The sequence below is a fragment of the Pristiophorus japonicus genome, chromosome 3 (assembly GCF_044704955.1).
Source record: "Pristiophorus japonicus isolate sPriJap1 chromosome 3, sPriJap1.hap1, whole genome shotgun sequence".
In the NCBI taxonomy this organism is placed as follows: Eukaryota; Metazoa; Chordata; class Chondrichthyes; family Pristiophoridae; genus Pristiophorus; species Pristiophorus japonicus.
The window spans coordinates 112,567,124-112,588,587 of NC_091979.1; the positions used below are offsets into that span (position 1 = coordinate 112,567,124).

The 21,464-nt window shown below is 41.5% G+C and overlaps 2 protein-coding genes across 10 annotated transcripts in view; one reads left to right on the forward strand and one right to left on the reverse strand.

The window, feature by feature from the left end:
* Positions 1–1,890, forward strand: part of LOC139259841 (cytoplasmic dynein 1 intermediate chain 2-like) — a 141,279-nt gene extending 139,389 nt beyond the window's left edge. For all 9 annotated transcript variants that reach the window (XM_070875708.1, XM_070875709.1, XM_070875712.1 and 6 more), the window contains one exon: positions 450–1,890. In XM_070875708.1, the coding sequence (XP_070731809.1) occupies positions 450–551 (102 nt within the window). In that variant the 3' untranslated portion in view covers positions 552–1,890. The remainder of the gene's footprint in view (positions 1–449) is intronic.
* LOC139254271 (electrogenic aspartate/glutamate antiporter SLC25A12, mitochondrial-like) overlaps positions 1,741–21,464 on the reverse strand; it is a 169,748-nt gene continuing 150,024 nt past the window's right edge. The window contains exons 11-14 of the mRNA XM_070873658.1: positions 18,460–18,598; positions 9,438–9,596; positions 9,235–9,325; positions 1,741–4,188 (exon numbers count right to left, since the gene is read on the reverse strand). Coding sequence (XP_070729759.1) covers positions 3,987–4,188; positions 9,235–9,325; positions 9,438–9,596; positions 18,460–18,598 — 591 coding nt within the window. The 3' untranslated portion in view covers positions 1,741–3,986. The remainder of the gene's footprint in view (positions 4,189–9,234; positions 9,326–9,437; positions 9,597–18,459; positions 18,599–21,464) is intronic.

A 21,464-nucleotide genomic window follows, 5' to 3' on the forward strand; every position in this document is an offset into this window, starting at 1 on the left:
CCTGAAATCTGTTGATGGTAAAAAGAGTGGAAACCACTTTTTCCACTGAGGTTCATTGTGGGCTAACTGGCAAGGTTTCTAAATGCTGAATACAAATGTACAGAGTCTTAATTCATAAACAGATTTTATAGAATAATACAGCACAGGAGACCATTCAGCCTATCATGTCTAACTTCACTGAACTCCAATTTTGTCACATTGGCAAAGGTTTTTAATCAAGTAGTTGGGTGGAATATCACTTAGAATACACATTTGTACAGAGCTGTCAGCTCATTCATTATAAAGTACACTCAGAATTTGGTATGTCTTAGATGCAATGTTTCTAGTCCCTTTCCTTTCCCAATTTTTGGGGGCATGGAATCTGTCCCTCCCCCAACTGACGGCTGTATTCTGGCTAGCTGAAACAAGTGAATGTGATGAAGGAAATAAACACTTAATTCTCTCAACAGCAAATAGCAGTTCCTCGAAATGACGAATGGACACGTTTCGCTCGGACACTGGCAGAAATAAATGCAAACAGAGCTGATGGAGAAGAGGAGATTGCAGCATGAATAGCAGATTAGAGTTTAAGGCAAGACCTGTATGTAGAGTAGGGACCAACAGCAGTTCCATTAACTGTGTATCTTAGTTGGTAACACTTAAATGGCACATGAATTGACATGCAACAAAACTGTTAATTTTGTTGACTAGGGTCATGATATTTCTCCAAGTCAACAAATACCAATAGCACTATTAATAAAATTATGAATCCTATTACATTATTTATCAGCCTTTTAAAAGTGTCAATATGATCATCATATGGGGTAGTGTGAAGTTCTTGGCAATTTTATAAAAATTCTTACGACAGGGATTATAGCTATTGTATAAACTACATTTTCCTGAATCTGGTTTTAACTAATTTTGTATGTTTTCTAATATCAGGTTTTTGTAAGTCTTTTTTCTGAATATAACTTTCCGTGGCGTAGTGAACCTGCCCCACAAATCTCTGCCACGGATGATCTGAGCTGACCAAGTAGCATGCAACACTCTCGATAGTTTATTTCCTCCCTCCCCCTTTCCAGATCAATAGGACCAGTAACATTGCATTTGCTCCCTTGTGTGGTTCTACTACAACTGGAAATACTGTCTACAATTAGGGTGAAATATATTTTAAACTGGAGTGTTCCCAAAATACATGGCTTTGTATTATTGTTTGGACAATTTGCAATTCCACATGATCCTAAGCCATACTTTGGGCATTGGAAGGGGCAGAATAGTGATAATGTTTACAACTTGCTGCTTTTATTATGCAAGTGGAGTCTTTGCTCCAAGGAGTACTGAAAACAGATGAAAGTTTACCTTTTTTTTTTTAAAAACATAACTTTGCTCAATAATGTTAGTTTTACAGGGGCGTCCTCATTAAGCCTCTTTAGAAGTGACCGTTCAAATTTGAAAGGTTACTAATACTTCTGTAACCCATTGAGCAGTAGTTTGTCAGCACCTAGATTCTTAAAATGGCTGCTTCATCTTATTACTGCATACTTTAAATATGCTGCCCCTTTCAATCAAAGTCTAAATCTACAAGATTGACAGTTGTACACTATACATTTGAAAATCGTTCCTCCAGAAAGCAACTGCTGGTCTTGTTTTTGTAATGTTACATAGGACATACCTGACATTAATAGTACTGGAAGAAATGCTGTAAAGTGTAAAAATAGCGCATTGTGATTATTAAACCCAAACAGGCTAGATGGATTAGACTTTTCAAAGTTATGTAACAACTTTAATGGCAGTTTTACAAACATACAGGAAAATAAAGTTTGTCGATGTGTTGGATATGATGTGTTTTACAGAGAACCATTTGTGACAATGAAAGGATACACAGGCTTGGTAATAAAGTATAGGCCATTTGATTGGTGTAGAGTCCTTTTCTTTTGTACCTTATTTTTTTTTTTAAAAAAAAGAGTTTCTCTTTTCTCTCCTCTTTCTCCCCCCGGGTACCGCAGAAACCAAAAGTTGCTTTGGTGGCATAAGGACTACATAGCTCTTGAGAAAAGAAAAGTGGCCTGGTTCTCTTGAGCCCCTTGCTCATTGCAGAGGCATGCCCTTAATCACATTCCAAAAAGTATAGGACCCATCTATTTGCCACAAGTAAAATCAATATTTACTGTTAATTCACGAGATTCCCACAGAAACATACCAAAAATGCAACAGGTTTTATCTGCCATATATACAGTTTAATTGTAGAAATGTCACATTAGGTGTATTCCTTCTCACACAGGTAAACTGCTGGTGGTAGGTTAATGTACACACTTGAATAGTGCATAAGGAAACTTACTCTGTACACTTCAAATGTAGCTTCAATTCATTGAGAAATGCCAAAACACCCAGTTACAAAATTAAATTTAAGAACATTTTCAGCAAATATGCTGACATCATAAAAAGCATCCTTTTGGGCGAAAGTTAATTACCGATGTCCTAATTTTAGTTTATTTAGTCAAATCCAGTTTTCCTAGCACTTCAGACACCAAATGTAACAACTTATTTTCATAAAATAAATCAATACAATGAAAATTATAATTCTTTAAAACAGTAATATCCTAACATTTCAGTTTAAATGACATGATTTAACAAAACTTCATAATCTGTACAATGTCTCACCAACCTTTAGCTCAAGCATATTGCACCATAGCATCATTACTCTGTCCCCTACGGTGTCTCTGTACAGATGTACAATATGTACAGGTATATCAAGTGCAAGCTGTGCAAAGCAAAGTCTAAAATAATGCCACAGATTTTTTTTTAATTAAAGATCATACATAAGATACTAATTTTATTTAAAATCAGCTATAATGAACAATGCCAAAAGGAAAGTACCAACTCCCTCTTGTCTTGCAAATTAGTGGTTTTAATCGACTTTTTAAAATCAGTTGAAAGGCTTTTTCTACAATGCTGAGGACATGTTACATCCAATAAAGCCAATGCTCTTCATGAATGCCAAAAGTTGATTACCTTTGAGTTGTGATTTAATATAACTTACTCCTGTCTGGTTTATAAAAAAGAATAGCTACAGGGTGCAATCCTGCTTTATACTTAGCAACACAGATCATGTTTTCACCACTTGTTTAACGTGCAGACTTTATGGAGAATCCTTCAATTAAGAAATATTCAGTGCCATAACTTCATTAAACAAAAAAGGCATAGGACAGCAGTTCACTATAACAATACTTTCTCGTTATAGCAGCGTTTTCATTGCAGTAACCAATTGACAATCATTGGGTAGTGTCCTCCAGCTCTGCTTCACAATGGAGCTTGAATCTTAATTTCTAAAAGCAACATATCAAACCAACCTGCCTACATCAATAGTTCACCATTCTTACAGCCACTGTTTCAAGAAAGGAGTTTGATTTAAGTTCAGATATCTTTCAATAATTACAATCACATTACCGTGAAAATATTTTAAAAGGACCTATTTTCCGTACTTTAATGAGTCAGCAAAATAAAATCTGCGTAAACTTGTAGAAACTTATGAATAATAAACTTATTAATTTTTTACCGTGCTAAACAAATTCTGTAACTTTTTCTGGTGCTTCATAAGCAACAGAGGAGAAAAAAAGCACATCAAGAATAAAACATTTTAAAGTGTCCATAATCAGTTAGCACAACAGAAATATTAACAGTATTCAAAGTCAGAAATCAATGATTGAATATACTGCTTTTTGAAACAATCATGTAATTTAAATGGTTTTAAGTATTTATTTCTAGCTGTAGGTAGAGTTTGCTTGTTTTCATCTTTTACACATGATCCCTAAAATTATACAAATAAAGTCTGTGACAATTTTCTGCAATGCAAACAATTCAGACATTTAATATTATTACAAAAAATAATTAAGAAATACATGATTTCAATCAAATTTCAACCGACCTCCACCTACATGCAGTTATTACTTTCAACATTGCTCCATGTTGTTTGATTGCACCTCATTAATGGACCTTACAGAGATCTCTTAAGACTCTGGAGAAGCTGATACTTGTGGATGGATTGAAGTCACACCTGAAGATCTAAATTTAGGCAGGTAGAGGCCAAACTTGTTTTCAATGCCGGCAAAAGTAGCGGCAGCTAGTTTGTATCCTCCAATATGATGAGGAGAAACAGGAGGAAGGTCAGAAATCCTAGATTTAGGTGTGGGCTCCGAACCAACACGTTTGCTGTTGAGTAAACACAGAATAGATTGTAGCAAGTGGCTTTGGTGAAGACTGACCGACAGGCCTGCAATATACAGTAAGTTAGCATACCAAAAATTAATCTAAATACCAATACTGTACTCATTTAAATTGATAAACAGGCAGAGAAGCTTCCCCCATATAAGCTTCTTTCAGGATCAACTTCTCTATTTTCCTCCCCAAGACAAAACAAATTAAGAGTACATTGGTGCTACAGAATGCTTCAAGTAAGTGCCCAACTGAAAACAGGAGAGTCAGCAGGAAGGAGGTCTCTTGCTGAGTCAAACAGATATTGAAAATTGCATCTCTGGCATTGCCTGTCACATACTCGCGAACCAGAATGCATTTCTTTTGTACAGCAGAACTGCTCTTCGGGTCAATTTGCCAGATAGGGAGAAAATCAGTTCAATCATAAACACAGTTAGAATGTATTAACTGATGTGATTTGCAGCATTTGATTAAAAATGGGAGTGGATTAGTAATGATTTCTCTGGGAGCTGGGCTTGGATGAACAGGACTCTTATTAAAAAGTTCAGTGGCAATGCTTGACATTAAAAGTAAGTAAGTAGACCTGCAGGCCAACTCCTTGCTAGTATCAAAAAATTGATTATCCTTGATTAGTATAATGCCATACACTGCTTATGGAGTCTCACTCATGATTCTGCAGAAACCTATAAACATTCTGGTCCCATCCCAACTCTATTCTCCAGGTCTTGAATATAATGTGCTGGTTTAATATATATATATATGCGGCCTTGAACAGGAGACCGCTTGATTTGCCACTAACTTCTATTTGGAGCCTTTTGGGGCTGCAAAACATGGATGTTATAAAAGGAAGAGAACCAGTTTTGAGGTGGCCATCAATACAGTTGGAATTTGCAACACGAGTTTTCTTTTTCACTGGATTAGCAACTCTGGACCTGAGTTTTTAAATCAATCCCAGATGAATGGGTGAAAGAAATACAGGCTCTATAAAAAGTAAAGACTGGTTATTTTTGGTGTAGTGGCTGTACGGGTTTACTCGGCACTAATTTGGTTAATCTCTACTTGGTTCCCAGTAGGCCCACAATTCAATTCATTGGAAAACTCACAACAAAGGTAGTTTTAAGGAGGAGGAAAATATCTGGCTGCAAGAATATGTTCTGAGCTATACAGGTAGTATAGAGGGAACTTTACACTGCCACTGGGTTCCAGTAGTAAAGGGTTCCATTCACCAACATTCTTTGATTTGATGTGCACAAAGTTCATGAAAAATATTTGGAAAAAATTGTGTACAGAATGAGACCTTGAAATACAACCTAAAACTAGTGTTCTTAAAAAAAAAAAATTGAGGGATTTGAGCCACACATTAATTGTTCAAACTCAAAGCATATTAGCAACTGATGTGATGTCAAATGATTTATGTTTTTCAGTATGTTTAACCCTTCTATCTGTGCTAGTGTTACTCGGAAATATTCCCACCTCCTGTCAGATTTGATACTACATACTGGTTTTGCTGTCTCCTAAAAATCTCTATATTGTATCTCCTGCCTTGATTACCCTGATGCATTCCGAACCAACTTTACCTCTCTTCCTACTGTAAACCCATTATTAGAGCTGCTAAACCCAGCTTCACTTAAAAAAAACAACTGCTGTCTTCCTGCCTTTCCAGTTGTTTGCCAAAGCTTGAAACTTTTGTGTATCCTCTTTTCCAAAGCTACAAATCATAGAATTTTATAAGCACAGGAAGCAAATCAGCACATTGTACCAGTGCTGCCTCTGAAAGAGCCATTTCCCTAGAACCTTTTACATTTGTCTTTTAAATATTTAAAAAAGCTCTTAGATTCTGCTTCCACCAGTTTCTCATAGGGCATTCCATGTCCTAACAACCCTTTGATATAACCTTAAATTTACACCGACTGACCAACCACCAGAAATAGTTTATCCAAATTAATCTTAGCATGACAGTTTATAATTTTGAATGACTCTACCTGATCGTTTAACCTTTTGTGCTAATGAAAAGACTCCCAGTTTCAACAACAATTTATATTTATATCATGTCTTTAACATAGTAAAACGTCCCAAAGCATTTCGTAGGAGCGAACAAAATTTGATAAGGAGTTATTAGGGCAGTTGAAGGTAGGTTTTGAGGAGCGTCTTAAAAGGAGGAAAAAGAGAGGCGATGGGTTTAGGGAGGGAATTCCAGAGCTTAGGGCTTTGGCAACTGAAGGCACGGCCACCAATGGTGCAGCAATTAAAATCAGGGATGCTCGAGGCGCCAGAATTGGAGGTGTGCAGATATCTTGGAGGGCTGGAGATGAGAGATATGGAGGGATTTGAAAACAATGATAAGAATTTTAAAAATCAAAGTTGCTCTAGTATCGCCTTATAACTAAAGCCTCTCCTCTTTGGCGTCACTTAAATAAGGAGCCAAAACTGGGCACAAATTTTTAGCCTGTACAATTAATCAGCCATTGTGCAAGTATAGATTTACCTCTGTTTTTGTACTCTGCCTCAATTTATACACACACAGCATTGTCAACTTGTCCTCCTACTTTTAAAGAATTGATTATCTGAATTCCCAAGTCTCTGCTCCTTTTAAAGTTCTACCATTTAATGCAAATGTGATCTTATTCTTCCTCCCAAAATATATTACTTTGCATTAAATTTTCATCTGACATATACCTGCCCAATCTACTAACTTGCCTCCTGAAGTTATTTACGATCCTCAACGTTAACCCTTTGCTCAGTGTTGTTTGCAAATGTTCATATTGAACCTTTGCACATGAATCCAGATCATATAGAGAGAGCGGGGACTCAATACTGAACCCTGCAGCTCAACCACTATTTATATTCCTCCAGTCCAAAGAACATAAATTAACAATGCCAGGCCGATCTTAACTACCTCCATCATCATAGGCAGTCCCTCGAAATCGAGGAAGACTTGCTTCCACTCCAAAAATGAGTTCTCAGGTGACTGTATGGGAATTAGTCTCTGTCACAGGTGGGACAAACAGTCGTTGAAGGAAAGGGTGGGTGGGGAGTTTGGTTTTCTGCATGCTCTCGGCGACAAGACTCAAGGTGCTCAGCTCCCTCCTGGATGCTCTTCCTCCATTTAGGGCGGACTTGGGCCAGGGATTCCCAGGTGCCGGTGGGGATGTTGCACTTTATCAAGGAGACTTTGAGAGTGTCCTTGAAACGTTTCCTCTGCCCACCTGGGGCTCGCCTGCCATGTAGGAGTTACGAAAGAGCGTCTCAAGTGGGACATGCGGATGATGCGGCCCGCCCAACGAAGCTGGTCGAGTGTGGTCAGTAAGCTGGGGATGTTGGCCTGATCGAGTACATGGACGTTGGTACACCTATCCTCCCAATGGATTTGCAAGATCTTGAGGAGGCAGCGTTTTTGGTATTTCTCCAGCGATTTGAGATGTCTACTGTATATGTCCATGTCTCTGAGCCATATAGGAGGGCGGGTATCACTACAGCGCTGTAGACCATAAGCTTGGTGCCAGATTTGAGGTCCTGGTCTTCAAACACTCTCTTCCTCATGCTGGTGCTCTGCAGGCAGTGTTGGTTTTCGTCGTCTATGTCTGCCCCTGATGATAGTAGGCTCCCGAGGTATAGAAAATTGTCCAAGCTCGCGACATGGATTTTGCTGACCGGGGGGCAGTGCTGTGTGGCGGGGTCAGGTTGGTGGAAGATCTTTGTCTTAAACGGATGTTTAGCGTAAGGCCCATGTTTTCGTATGTCTCGGTGAAGATGTTCAGGATGGCTTGGAGTTCAGCCTCTAAATGTATGCAGACGCAAGCGTCGTCCGCGTACCATAGTTCGATGACAGAGGAACTACCTCATCATCATAAGCAGTCCCTCAGAATCGAGGAGGACTTGATTCCACTCCCAAAGTGAGTTATTTGATAGCTGAACAGTCCGATACGAGAGCCAGACCCTGTTACAGGTGGGACAGACATTCGTCGAGGGAAGGGGTCGGTGGGTCCTTCCGCTTGGCCTCTTCATGCTCTTTGCGTTGAGACTCGAAGAGCTCAACGCCCTCCCGGATGTAATTTCTCCACCTCCACCTCGGGCAGTCTTCGGCCAGGGTCCCCCAGCTGTCAGTAGTGATGTCGCATTTTACCATGGAGGCTTTGAGGGTGTCCTTCTAACGTTTCCGCTGTCCTCCTTTGGCTCGTTTACCATGAAGAAGCTCCGCATAAAGCATTTGCTTAGGGAGTCTCGTATCTGGCATGAGAACTATGTGGCCTGCCCAGCGAAGCTGATCGAGTGTGGTCAGTGCTTCAATACTGGGGATGTTAGCCTGGGCGAGGACACTGATGTTGGTGCACCTGTCCTCCCAGGAGATTTGCAGGATCTTGCGGAGACATCGTTGGTGATATATCTCCAGCGACATGAGGTGCTTTCTATACATCGTCCATGCCTCAGATCCATACAGGAGGGCAGGTATTACTACAGCGCTGTAGACCATGAGCTTGGTGGTAGATTTGAGGGCCTGGTCTTCAAACACTCTTTTCCTCAGACGGTCAAAGGCTGCACTGGCGCACTGGAGGCGATGTTGAATCTCCGCATCAATGTTTGCCTTTGTTGATAAGAGGCTCCCGAGATATGGGAAATGATCCACGTTGTCCAGGGCTGTGCCATGGATCTTGATGATTGGAGGGCAGTGCTGTGCGGCGGTGACAGGCTGGTGGAGGACCTTTGTCTTACGGATGTTAAGCGCAAGGCCCATGCTTTCATATGCCTCAGTGAATACATTGACTATATCCTGGAGTTCAGCCTCTGAATGTGAACAGACGCAGGCATCGTCCCCATACTGCAGCTCAACGACAGAGATTGGGGTGATCTTGGACCTGGCCTGGAGGAACTTCCTACACAATCATTCGCTATTATTCATTCCATAAATTAATAACTTGAAGAAAATATATTGCATTGAAAATAAATTTTGTTTATAGACATTTTTGATCTTTAGGATTTGAATTCATTAGATTGGTTAGTAGGCAAGAAATATTTTGTGAAAAGGTTTCAAAAAAGTGTACTTACACTCCCCCAAAGTCAACATTGAGCCACCTTTGCAAAAGTTCATAAGTCACCAGAGTTACGCCAAACTGAGGAGAGGACCGGCAGACCCGAGCTGTGGAAAATTTAAAAAAACATTTCTGCATGATAGTTGGGTGTTGATTTGTGTATAGATTAACTTTTACTATTTCAAGCCTTATTCAATTGGTTCTATAGCATCTCCATACCTCCTGCTCCCTTCCATAAAGCTCTAGGACCTTCCTCTTTTAAGATCTTTCTGAAACAGTCAGTAACACCACTATAGGTAGTCTGACCAGCACGAGCTGCTACTTGAAGTCTTGTTTTGATGACATCTGCAGGAGTTACTAAGGAAGCAGCAGGAATACCTAAAAAAACACACATTTATTTTTAATAACCATGGTATATGGTGAATATAAAAAATTATACTCAGTCTACTGTGATATTTTCTCATTTAGTTATATGCCATAAAAATGGGTACGGTAACACATGCAACTGGGAGGAAGAGTTTCTCAAAGTCAGAATTCATCTAATCTGTTCCTCAATTTGTGGAATTTTTAAATTTTTTGCACTAGATTATGTGAATTTTAAAGACATATGCATGAAGTGAGAAAAGGCATTGAACTCGTGCTGAGATGCTGCGGCTGATGCATGAATAAAGAGACAGGCTTCTTGGGCCAATGGCCTTTTCTTGTTACTAAAAATTAAAATGTCCTAAATTTTTCCCAACTACCAAAGAACTTGCATTTACATAGAAATTTATAGCACAGAAGGAGGCCATTTCGGCCCATCGTGTCCGCACCGGCCGTCAAAGAGCCGCATGGCCCTCAGTCAGCAGCCCTGAAGGTTACATATAAACCTATGAACAATGAAGGAAAGGTAAAGAGCACCCAGCCCAACCCACCCCGTCTTACACTGAAACACCCCATGTGATCTCCTGGGAGAGGCAAAAACCAGATAAAAACTCAGGCCAATTTAGGGGGGAAAAAAAACTGGGAAAATTCCTCTTCGACCCATCCAGGCGATCGAAACTAGTCCAGGAGATCACCCTGGCCGTATTGCACCTTTCATGCCAAAGAATATCCAAAGCGCGTAAGTAAAGTGTAGTCACTGTTGTAACATAGGGAACATGGCAGCAAATTTGTACACAGCAAGATCTTACACGATAAATGACCTGACCAGACAACCCGTTTTAAGGATGCTGGCTGAGAGAAAATCACCAGGAGAACTTTCCTGCTCTTCTTTGAACAGCGACATTGGATCTTTTGCATCCACCCAAGAGGGTTTAATGTCTCAACCGAAAAACGGCATCTTGAACAATGTAGCATTCTAGGTGTCGACCTAAATTACGTGCTCAAGTCTCCCGAATGGGGCTTGAACACAAACCTTCAAACTCAGAAGTGAGAGCTCTACCACTGAGCCAAGGTTGACACATATATAGTAACGCCTAGTATTTTCTACTGGACAGCTATTTTGTAGTCTGTGATTCTAATAAAATGTTCAAAGAACAAAACCACAACATCCAGAAATTAAGGCAAAAGAAAATACAAGGACATAGAAGCCATTTAGCATCAATATGGAGACAAAGTAGTACAGGTCTCAGGATATCTAGATCTTTTTTGATGCAGAAAAACATCATGCAAACAATGCCTCCAAAGTTAAATGGCTTAATGAAAGGATCAGTTGATGTTTAATTCACAAGGGGAATCTAGTCATGATAACACTGATAGTCTTCTGTACTAGGTCATGATACAGAATTGGAGCCAAGTGTGTGATACCAGAGAAAACTCCAGAAGCCATGAAGCGGTCAATGATGATTCCTCCTCTAATTACCTGAGCAGATACCACTGGTGGATTTAATCATCTTTTGTTTTTCACTATTATCACTTCTGTCATTTACTCATCCTCTATTCTCGACTTAATCACTTGACAGACCATTCTTTTTCTTTTCTTGTGTATGTGGTCAGTTTTTCCTTATGCTCCCATTTCAACCTGGCTCGGTTTCTCCTTATGTTCATTTGTAACATCTTCCAGTTCTGACGAAAGGTCAGAGACCTGAAGCATTAATCCAACTCTTTTCTTCTCTCTACAGATGCTGCCTGCTCAGTGTTTCCAGCATTTTCTGTTTTTATTTCAGATTTCCAGCATCTGCAGTATTTTTTGTTACCATTGGTGGATCCCCAAGTTACTCAGTATTAAACTTGTATTTAACAACATTTATATAGTGCCTTTAACATAGTAAAACATCCCAAGGTTTCCAGTATTTGACTACCATAGCAAAAATTTATCTTGATCAATTCCATTTGTAACACAGTACAGTATTGTAAATTTCAATTCAGTCACTTCTCTTTCAAAAAAAAAGTCAATTCCCTTAACCTCACCGTACAACTTCATGATCAAGTCACGACCTCCCTGCAACTAGTTCTATACAATGACACTATTTCCTGCTATCTCAAGATACATCACTTTGTCCATGCTCCAGCTATACTCCCTAAAATTCAGCACAAACACTCCTTGCACTGAGCCTCTAAAATTTAAGTAGCCCCACACATTTCCTCTTGCTCAATATTTGCTTCTTTAACGTCAACTAGCATTGAAAGTCTACAAAGCTCCAGGAAACAAATCATCATCCAACCAATCCGAAGAAAAAGAGGGTAACCACAGCCTCCACTTCAAGATCACATATTGAACATAACCTCACCCCAAATAAACCCCACTTTACCCTGCCAGAGAAATGCTGGAAAAAATGCGCTAGAGAAATGGACGTCAAAGAGTAAACAAGCTGTTGAAATGTGCCATGAATTTAAGCCCTTTTCACTACATAATACAGAGGGATTTTGTATTTGCTGACACTATAGTATTAACAGTTAAGTTGAACACCTTCAAAATCTATTAGCACTACATGGCACAAAATAAAACCACAAAAAAATATACTAGATGCATAGCTTATTCTGGAATGTGGTTATGACTGAATTATAATCAATTAGATTTATAAAATTAAGTTACAAGTTCCTTCCAGAAAGCAGTTTTTAAAAACATTTTCCAAACATGGCAGGTCTGTAAATTCACATATTCCACATTTTAAAAAGTGCATTTCTTCAGAACTGTGAAAGACAATCAGCACTAGAGTAAAGAATAGTTCAGATATAGGAGGGATCAAACGGGGGCAAATGCAAGGCAATCTAAGATGAGTTTGGTGTGCACGTGCGTAAATGCACATAGCGTGGTAAATAAGGTTGGTGAGTTGCAGGCACATGAGACTATGATATAGTGGCATTAAAAGAGACTGGCTCAAAGAAGGGGATGATTGGGAACTTGATGTTCCTGGCTACAAGATACAGGGAAGGAAAAAAGGAGGGCAGGGCAGGACGGTGGCAGTATTGATCAAATAAACTATTATAGCACTAAACCTGAGGACTGAGAGAAATTTAGAATTCAGCAGAGGAGGACAAAAGGTTTCATTAAGAGGGGGAAAATGGAGTACGAGAAGCAGCTTGCTGGGAACATAAAAATTGACTGCAAAAGCTTCTATAGATAGGTGAAGAGAAAAAGATTAGTGAAGACAAACGTAGGTCCCTTGCAATCGGATTCAGGTGAATTTATAATGGGGAACAAAGAAATGGCAGACCAATTGAACAAATACTTCGGTTCTGTCTTCACTAAAGAAGACACAAATAACCTTCTGGAAGTACTAGGAGACCGAGGGTCTACTGAGAAGGAGGAACTGAAGGATATCCTTATTAGGTGGGAAATTGATGAGATTGAAGGCCAATAAATCCCCGGGGCCTGATATTCTGCATCCCAGAGTACTTAAGGAAGTGGCCCTAGAAATAGTGGATGCATTGGTGATCATTTTCCAACAGTCTATCGACTCAGGATCAGTTCCTATGGACTGGAGGGTAGCTAATGTAACACCACTTTTTAAAAAGGGAGGGAGAGAGAAAGCGGGTAATTATGGACTGGTTAGCCTGACATCAGTAGTGGGGAAAATGTTGGAATCAATTATTAAGGATGAAATAGCAGCGCATTTGGAAACCAGTGACAGGATCGGTCCAAGTCAGCATGGATTTATGAAGGGGAAATCATGCTCGAGAAATCTTCTGGAATTTTGAGGATGTTACCAGTAGAGTGGACAAGGGATAACCAGTGGATGTGGTGTATTTGGACTTTCAAAAGGCTTTTGACAAGGTCTCACACAAGAGATTGGTGTGCAAAATCAAAGCACATGGTATTGGGGGTAATATACTGACGTGGATAGAGAACTGGTTGGCAGACAGGAAGCAGAGAGTCGGGATAAACGGGTCCTTTTCAGAATGGCAGGCAGTGACTAGTGGAGTGCTGCAGGGCTCAGTGCTGGGACCCCAGCTCTTTACAATATACATCAATGATTTGGATGAAGGAATTGAGTGTAATATCTCCAAGTTTGCAGATGACACTAAACTGGGTGGCGGTGTGAGCTGTGAGGGGGACGCTAAGAGGCTGCAGGGTGACTTAAGACAGGTTAGGTGAGTGGGCAAATGCATGGCAGATGCAATATAATGTGGATAAATGTGAGGTTATCCACTTTGGGGGCAAAAACGCGAAGACAGATTATCTGAATGGTGGCAGATTAGGAAAAAGGGAGGTGCAACGAGACCTGGATGCCATGGTTCATCAGTCATTGAAAGTTGGCATACAGGAACAGCAGGTGGTAAAGGCAGCAAATGGTATGTTGGCCTTCATAGCTAGGGGATTTGAGTATAGGAGCAGGGAGGTCTTACTGCAGTTGTACAGGGCCTTGGTGAAGCCTCACCTGGAATATTGTGTTCAGTTTTGGTCTCCTAATCTGTGGAAGGACATTCTTGCTATTGAGAGAGTGCAGTGAAGATTCACCAGACTGATTCCCGGGATGGCTGGACTGACATATGAGGAGAGATTGGATCAACTGGGCCTTTATACATTGGAGTTTAGAAGGATGAGAGGGGATCTCATAGAAACATACAAGATTCTGACAGGACGGGACAGGTTAGATACGGGTAGATTGTTCCCGATGTTGGGGAAGTCCAGAACCAGGGGACAGAGTCTTAGGAGGGATAGGCCATTTAGGATTGAGGTGGAGAAACTTCTTCACTCAAGAGTGTTAACCTGTGGAATTCCCTGCCGCAGAGAGTTGTTGATGCCAGTTCATTGGATATATTCAAGAGGGAGTTAGATCTGGCCCTTAAAGCTAAGGGGATCAATGGGTATGGAGAGAAAGCAGGAAAGGGGTACTGAGGGAATGATCAGTCATAATCTTATCGAATGGTGATGCAGGCTCGAAGGGTCAAATGTGCCTACTACTGCACCTATTTTCTATGTTTAGAAAGGGATGATATAGTTGAGGGGTCAAAGGCAGTACATATTTGGTTAGAATTAAGGAACAATAAAGGAGGTATTACACTACTGGGTTTATACAGGCTAAGTGCCCCCAGCCTGTGAGCACCATCGGAGCAGGCCAGAGAGCAGAAGGAGCGGCGTGGTGGCATACCCACTCCAAGGAGCAGCATGTGCTGGAGCAGGAGAGCAACGGCAGGGAAGAGGGCGACTGGATTGGACGTCACCAAGATCCAGGTCGCTGACTGGAGCATGGGCAGGTACACCAGGAGTGGCGAGAGATTGTAGAGGGACATGATCGGGGCCGAGGAGAGGGACAAGTTCGGGGCCCAGAAGAGAAAAGGGCTCAGGGGCAGCAAGGGCCAGCCCACACTGCGATGTGTGCGCACTAGGTCCATGCAGCAGAGCTGGTCTCCAGTCGTCTTGGATAACCCTTGCCACTGGACCAAGATCTAGCTCTGTCAAGTCCGTGTGGTGGCTGGTGTGCAACGGCCACCACACATTAAAAAAATCCACGCACAGGCATCTTCCACCCTTCAAGATTTAGTTCGGGAACTGGAATATTAGGTCCTTCATTGAAACATCTGTGAATTTTTTGGCGTGAAAGCAAGTCATCCTCGACTCAAGGGACTGCCTATGATGATATACTATAGGCCACCAAATAGTGGAAAGAAGTTGGAGTAGCAAATTTGCAGACAAATTACAGAAAGATGCAAGAACTATAGAGCAGTGATAAGGAGGAACTTCAATTATCCCAATATAGACTGGGATAGCAACAGTGTAAAAGGCAAAGAGGGGGAGAAATTTCTGAAAAGAACTTTCTTGATCAGTGTTTCCAGCCCAACGAGGAAAGAAGCAGTGCTGAATCCAGTTCTGGGGAATGAAGTGGGGCAAGTGGAGCATGTTTCAGTGGGGGAGCATTTGTGCTACAGTTATCATATTATCAGGTCTGGGATAATTATGGAGTGACTTCTTATCCTCGGTGATTTCAACCTTCATCTTAATTCATCATGCGCTCTCGCCTCCGAGTTCACTAGCCTCTTATCCTCCCATAATCTCTCCCTCCATGTGAACTCCCAACCCATATTCACGGTCACTCCCTTGACCTTGCCATCTCTCATAGCCTCGCTTTTCCTACCGTGTCAATTGCAGATAAGGCCATCTCTGACCATTTCCTTGCATTGTTCTTCACCCACATCCCCCTTTTCCATCCAACCCTACTACCTTCTGCGTATACCCCTGGAAAAACTCTCTCCCAACTCTCTTACAATTGCAATTATCAACTCCAAACTGTCCAACCTTTGGTCCTCCATTCACCATGACATTTCTGCAGCCACCAATCTGCTCAAACACACCCTCACCACCACTGTTGATGCCTTAGTCCCTATTAAAACCATTACTCTCTCTCACACTGGCCGTTCCCCCTGGTACGGCCCTCATCTTCGCTCCCTCAAGTTCAAGGGGCGCTGACTTGAATGGCTGGGGCGAACAACTGGTTTAGCCGTTCACTGCCAGGTCTGGCTGGATCACAAAGCATTATTGGGTCCTACTCTTGTCTGCCCAAACTGCTCACTATTCCAGGATAAGAACATAAGAAATAGGAGCAGAAGTAGGCCATCTGGCCCCTCGAGTCTGCTCCGCCATTCAATAAGATCATGGCTGATCTGATCTTGGTTTCAACTCCACTTCCCTGCCCTCTCCCCATAACCCTTGACTCCCTTATCTTTCAAAGGATCATTCTGGAATGGAAAGATAACCCCCGGCAACGATTCTCTACTGCCAATCGTCTTCTTAAACCCCTCTCCCCTGTCTCCACCACACTCACCTCCAACAAAAAGTGTGAGAAGCTCATGGACTTCTTTGTCTCAAAGATTGAGACCATCCGATCAGCTGCCTCTGCCACTTTCCTTAGCCCACTGGGCCGAACTTCCTCTGAGGTTCCCCTTCTGCCCTAGCCCTGAAATCACATCTTTCTGCAATTTCTCTCTGATCTCTCCTCTTGACCTCTCCATGCTCATTCTGAGACTTGACTACTCCAACGCACTCCTGGCTGGCCTGCCACATTCTACCCTACGTAAACTTGTCATTCAAAACTCGGCTGCCCATGTCCCAACTTGAACCACGTCCCATTCACCCCTGTGCTCACTGACCTACATTGGCTCCCAATTAAGCAACGCCTAGATTTCAAAATTTTCATCCTCGTTTACAAATCCCTCCATGGCCTTGCTATCTCTGTAATCTTTTTCAGCCTCACAACACCCCCCTCCCCCCGCGATATCCGCGCTCCTCAAATTCTGCCCTCTTGAGCATCCCTGATTATAGCCTTCAGCTGCCTGAGCCCGAAACTCTGGAACTCCCTCCCTAAACCTTTCCGCCTCTCTATCTCCTTTAAGACGCTCCTTAAAACCCACCTCTTTGACCAAGCTCTGCCATAATTTCTTATATGGCTCGGTCAAAATTATTTTTTGTCTTATAACACTCCTGTGAAGCTCCTAGGGACGTTTTACTACATTAAAGATGCTATATAAATATGAGGTTTTGTTGTTGTTGGAAAAGGACAAAGAACAATCAAGCGTAAAAATATATAACTGGAGGGGGCCTAATTTCAGTGAGTTAAAAAGGGATCTGGCTCAGGTGGATTGGAATCAAAATTTGGTTGGTAAAACAGTAATTGAACAATGGGAGGCCTTCAAGGAGGAGTTAGTTCTGGTACAGAATAGACACATTCCGAGGAGGAAAAGGAAGCGCATCCAAAGCTACAGCTCCCTGGATGACTATAAAGAAATAGAAATTAAAATCAACAGAAAAAGGAGACTTATGACAAATGTAAGGTTCATAATACAGTAGAGCACCAAGCTGAATACAGAAAGTAGAGGAAATCTAAAAAAGGGAAAAGAGGGTCAAAGAGAGAGAGAGAGAGAGAGAGAGAGAGAGAGAGAGAGAATTAGGGGCGAACATAAAAAAGGGAACCCAAAAGTCTTTTCTAAACATATAAATAGTTAAAGGGTAGTCAAAGGAAGGGTAGTCAAAGGAAGGGTGAGGCAGACCAGGGACCAATAAAGAGTATTGTGTTCAATTCTGGGCACCACACTTTATGAAGGATGTCAAGGCCTTAGAAGGGGCACAGAAGAGATTTACTAGAATGGCACCAGGAATAAAGGACTTCAATTATGTGGAGAGACTGGAGAGATTAGGGTTATCTGAAAGGGTTAAAAGATTTGATAAGTGTTCAAAATCATGAATGGTTTTGTGGCAGAAGGGTCAGAAAGCAGAGAATACAGATTTAAGGTGATTGGCAAAAGAACCAGAGGTGACATGGGGAAAAAAAAAAATTATGCAGCAAGTTGTGATCTGGAATGCACTGCCTGAAAGGGTGGTGGAAGGGGATTCAACAGTAATTTTCAAATGGGAATTGGATAAATACTTGAAGGAAAAAGAAATGCATGGCTATGGGGAAAGAGCAGGGGATTGGGAGTAGCAAAGAGCCGCCACAAGCACGATGGGCCGAATGGTCTCCTGTGCTGTATCATTTTATGATGCTGTAAGTACAATATTCCTATGAAAACCAGTCAGGTACTAAAAAGTACATAGCTGTTAAGCTGTTGATCGCATCACTTTTGTAACAGTTAAATTAGAATAATAGTTGGTTGAATTTTTCTTTATTATCTACATAACGTCTGAAATACACAAAATATCCTCATGTTAATGAACTGTGTCAAGATTAAAGTTGTGCAATGCAACAAGTGCCTAACACTAGAAAACTATCAAATATTAAATTACAATTTAATACTGATACTAGATACAAAAAGTGGAATGAAATCACTGCATTTAAAACAAAAGTTAGTTACTAATTTGAAGTCCTTGGTCTGCCATTCTTACCTGCAATAGCACCAGCTGTAAGAAGCTGCAATGCACCCAACCTACCCTGCTCATCCGCAAAGGCTAGCTTAGTGTGAGCATACACTGGAAAGTAGATGGCAGAGAAAGGGATATCACGGAGAAAACAAGCTTTTGCACCCTATCATGAGTAAACAAACACAGTTTTAGACACAAGCAGTAACTTTTTACGGATTAAGCTTTATTCTTCCAAGCATCATACTATATTAAATTCAGTTAACCATATTCAAAAAAATGTCGCTGACTCAAACAAATAAAAACTGTAAATTCCATCAATCCTTGACATTATAAATTAACAGCTGTACAAGTGGCCTATCCAATTCAAACATAATTTCATCAGTACAGTTAGAGATTCTCTAATTTTTAGATTAACTTCACAAAAGTTTTCCTGTGAGATCTTGCAATTCCAGAATATAGGTGGAAATTGCATTATCAAAATAAATTTCTAGGATGAGAGAGGATCTGGCCCAAATTAGGTGGGCAGAAAAGTTAGAAAACAGGTTGATAGATCATTAGTGGGAAATTTGCTTAAACATGACACCAAGGTTGCAAACAGTCCGGTTCAAACTCAGACAGTTGCCAGGGAGAGGTGGTGACAAGGGAACAGAATCGGTGACTAAGGAACGGAGTTTGCAGCTGGGACCGAAGACAATGGCCCTGAAATTTCGGCCTTCCCGGGTCCGTACGGAGTGTGTACAGACCTGGGAAGGCATCTCAAAAGCTGTTTTTTGGCGCAAAATGCGCATGCGCTGAAAACCAGCTTTGCCGATCTGTCAAGTTTCTGGCTTGACTGATCACATGCATCTCGACAGCAAGAACATTCCCACGGCAGAGATTGGTCTATTTTCCCATCTCTTGCCCTGAATGTCCTCAAAACTCTTGCGTCTGGCAAAAAGCAGGCAAAAACATAAAATAAAATTTTAAAATACATTTGTTAAAAACCCTGCCCACTCAGGTAATTTTATTTTAAACCATAATTAAAACTTTTTTTTTTAATTATTTTTTTTTTCAAAAACATTTCTATCAACTTTAATTTCTATAATGTATGCGAGGTGTTTTTTTTATTTTTTATATCGTGTTTGGGTGTATTTCTCATTGTTATAGGAGTTTCAGACTTACTAAACTCCGATTACTATGAATGAGAAAATACTTTACCGTGATTAGGTTTCCAGGCTCAAGTGACTCCTACGGACGTCCCAACGTGAACGCGCTCCGTTGCGCAAGAAGAGGAGACTTCGAGTCCGGAATCTCTGGTGAGCGTTCGACCAAAAGGTAAGTGCGCATCTTTTCTCCTATTTTTAGTCGAACGCCCACGGGAAGAAGAAACCAGGATTTCAGGGCCAATGGCTTGGGTCTTCCCAATATTTAGTTAAAGGAAATTTCTGCTCATCCAGTACAGGATGTTGGACATGCAGTATGACAATTTAGAGACAGTGGAGGAGTTGAGAGAGGTGGTGGTGAGGTAGAGCTGAGTATCGTCCGTGTACATGTGGAAACAGACGCTGTTTTTGGATCATGTTGCTGTGGGGCAGCATGTAGATGAAAAATAGGGGAGGTTCAAGGATAGATCCAGGATAGGATTGCATGTGATTCTCTAGCTATGATTAGATAGAGAAGAACAAAAGAATTAGCAGTTGGCCATTCGACCACTCGAGCCTGCTCCGCCATTCAATAAGATCATGGCTGATCATCTACCTCAACTCCATTTTAATGGAATGGGACCAGGCAAGTGCAGTCCCATCGAACTGGACGACAGTGGAGCGGCGTTGCAGGAGGGTGGTGTGGTCATGTGTGTAAAAGGCTGCAGACACGTCGAGAAGGACGAAGAGGGACAGTTTACCTTTGTCATAGTCACAGAGGATGTCATTCGTGACTTTGATAGGAGTCATTTTGTTACTGAGGCAGGGGCAGAAACCTAATTGAAGGGATTCAAACATGGAGATCCGGGAAAGATGGGCACAGATTTGGAAAACAACACGCTCAAGGACTTTGGAAAGGAAAGGGAGGTTGGAGATTGGTTGATAATTTGTAAGGATGGAGGGGTCAAGGGTGCATTTTTTGAGAAAGGGACAGTATCTGATCAGAGAGAACCGTTCACAATATCAGCTAACATGGGAGCCAGGAAGGGAAGTTGGGTGGTCAACAGTTTTGTGGGAATAGGATCCAGGAAACAGGAAGTGGGTCTCGTGGACAAGGTCAACTCGGAGAGGGCACGAGGGGGGACAGGAGAGAAACGAGAGAAAGGCGCAAGTTCAGGGTTAGGGGAGGGAAAGCAAGAATATAAAAAGGGGAGGAAAGTGGTATTAAGAGTAAATAGCTGCTGCTGAAGTGCTAGCCCTTTTTTAAATAACCTCTAATGTAATGCGATGATTCTAAATGTACTCTCCCTCCTTGCGTGGCTCAAAAGACTCTTCACTTCCCTGAGTCCAACTGTTTTCTCTTTCTCGCTCATCAACAAAGTACCATTGAAAGTCTCAGTCCCTCTTTTCCCCTCACTTTTGAATTGAGTGTTTATTGCTCTCTTTCTCTCCTCTTCTCATTCCCAAGACCACAACCCTGCTAAAATAAATCTGGAAGTTAGTTCTCTAGAGATGGACTCTAGTACATTCATGTCACTTCTTCTGATCTTTTCCTTTCAGTTTGCCCTTCCACTTTCTGCAGTTCCATTTTTCTGTCATTTCAATTCATTTTCCCTTTTCTCCTCTTTCTCTCCTGTTAGTGCAACACTTTGCTCCCATTTCTGCAGTAGTCACAATCAATGTTCCCTTTCAGCTGGGCGGCTGTACAGCGCTCTGGAAGACCTGCACAGCCGGCTCACCGGCTTTTAAATGCAGAAACCACATATGGATTTTTGAATGGGCCTTTTGCAGCCCATTAAAGGGGCCACACAGGAACATTGGTCACAATGCTATTGGGGAGACGGAGGTGCAGTGGGGGTGGGAGGGAGAGAGAAAAGAACAGAGATTAGGAAGAGGGCCATGGAAGTC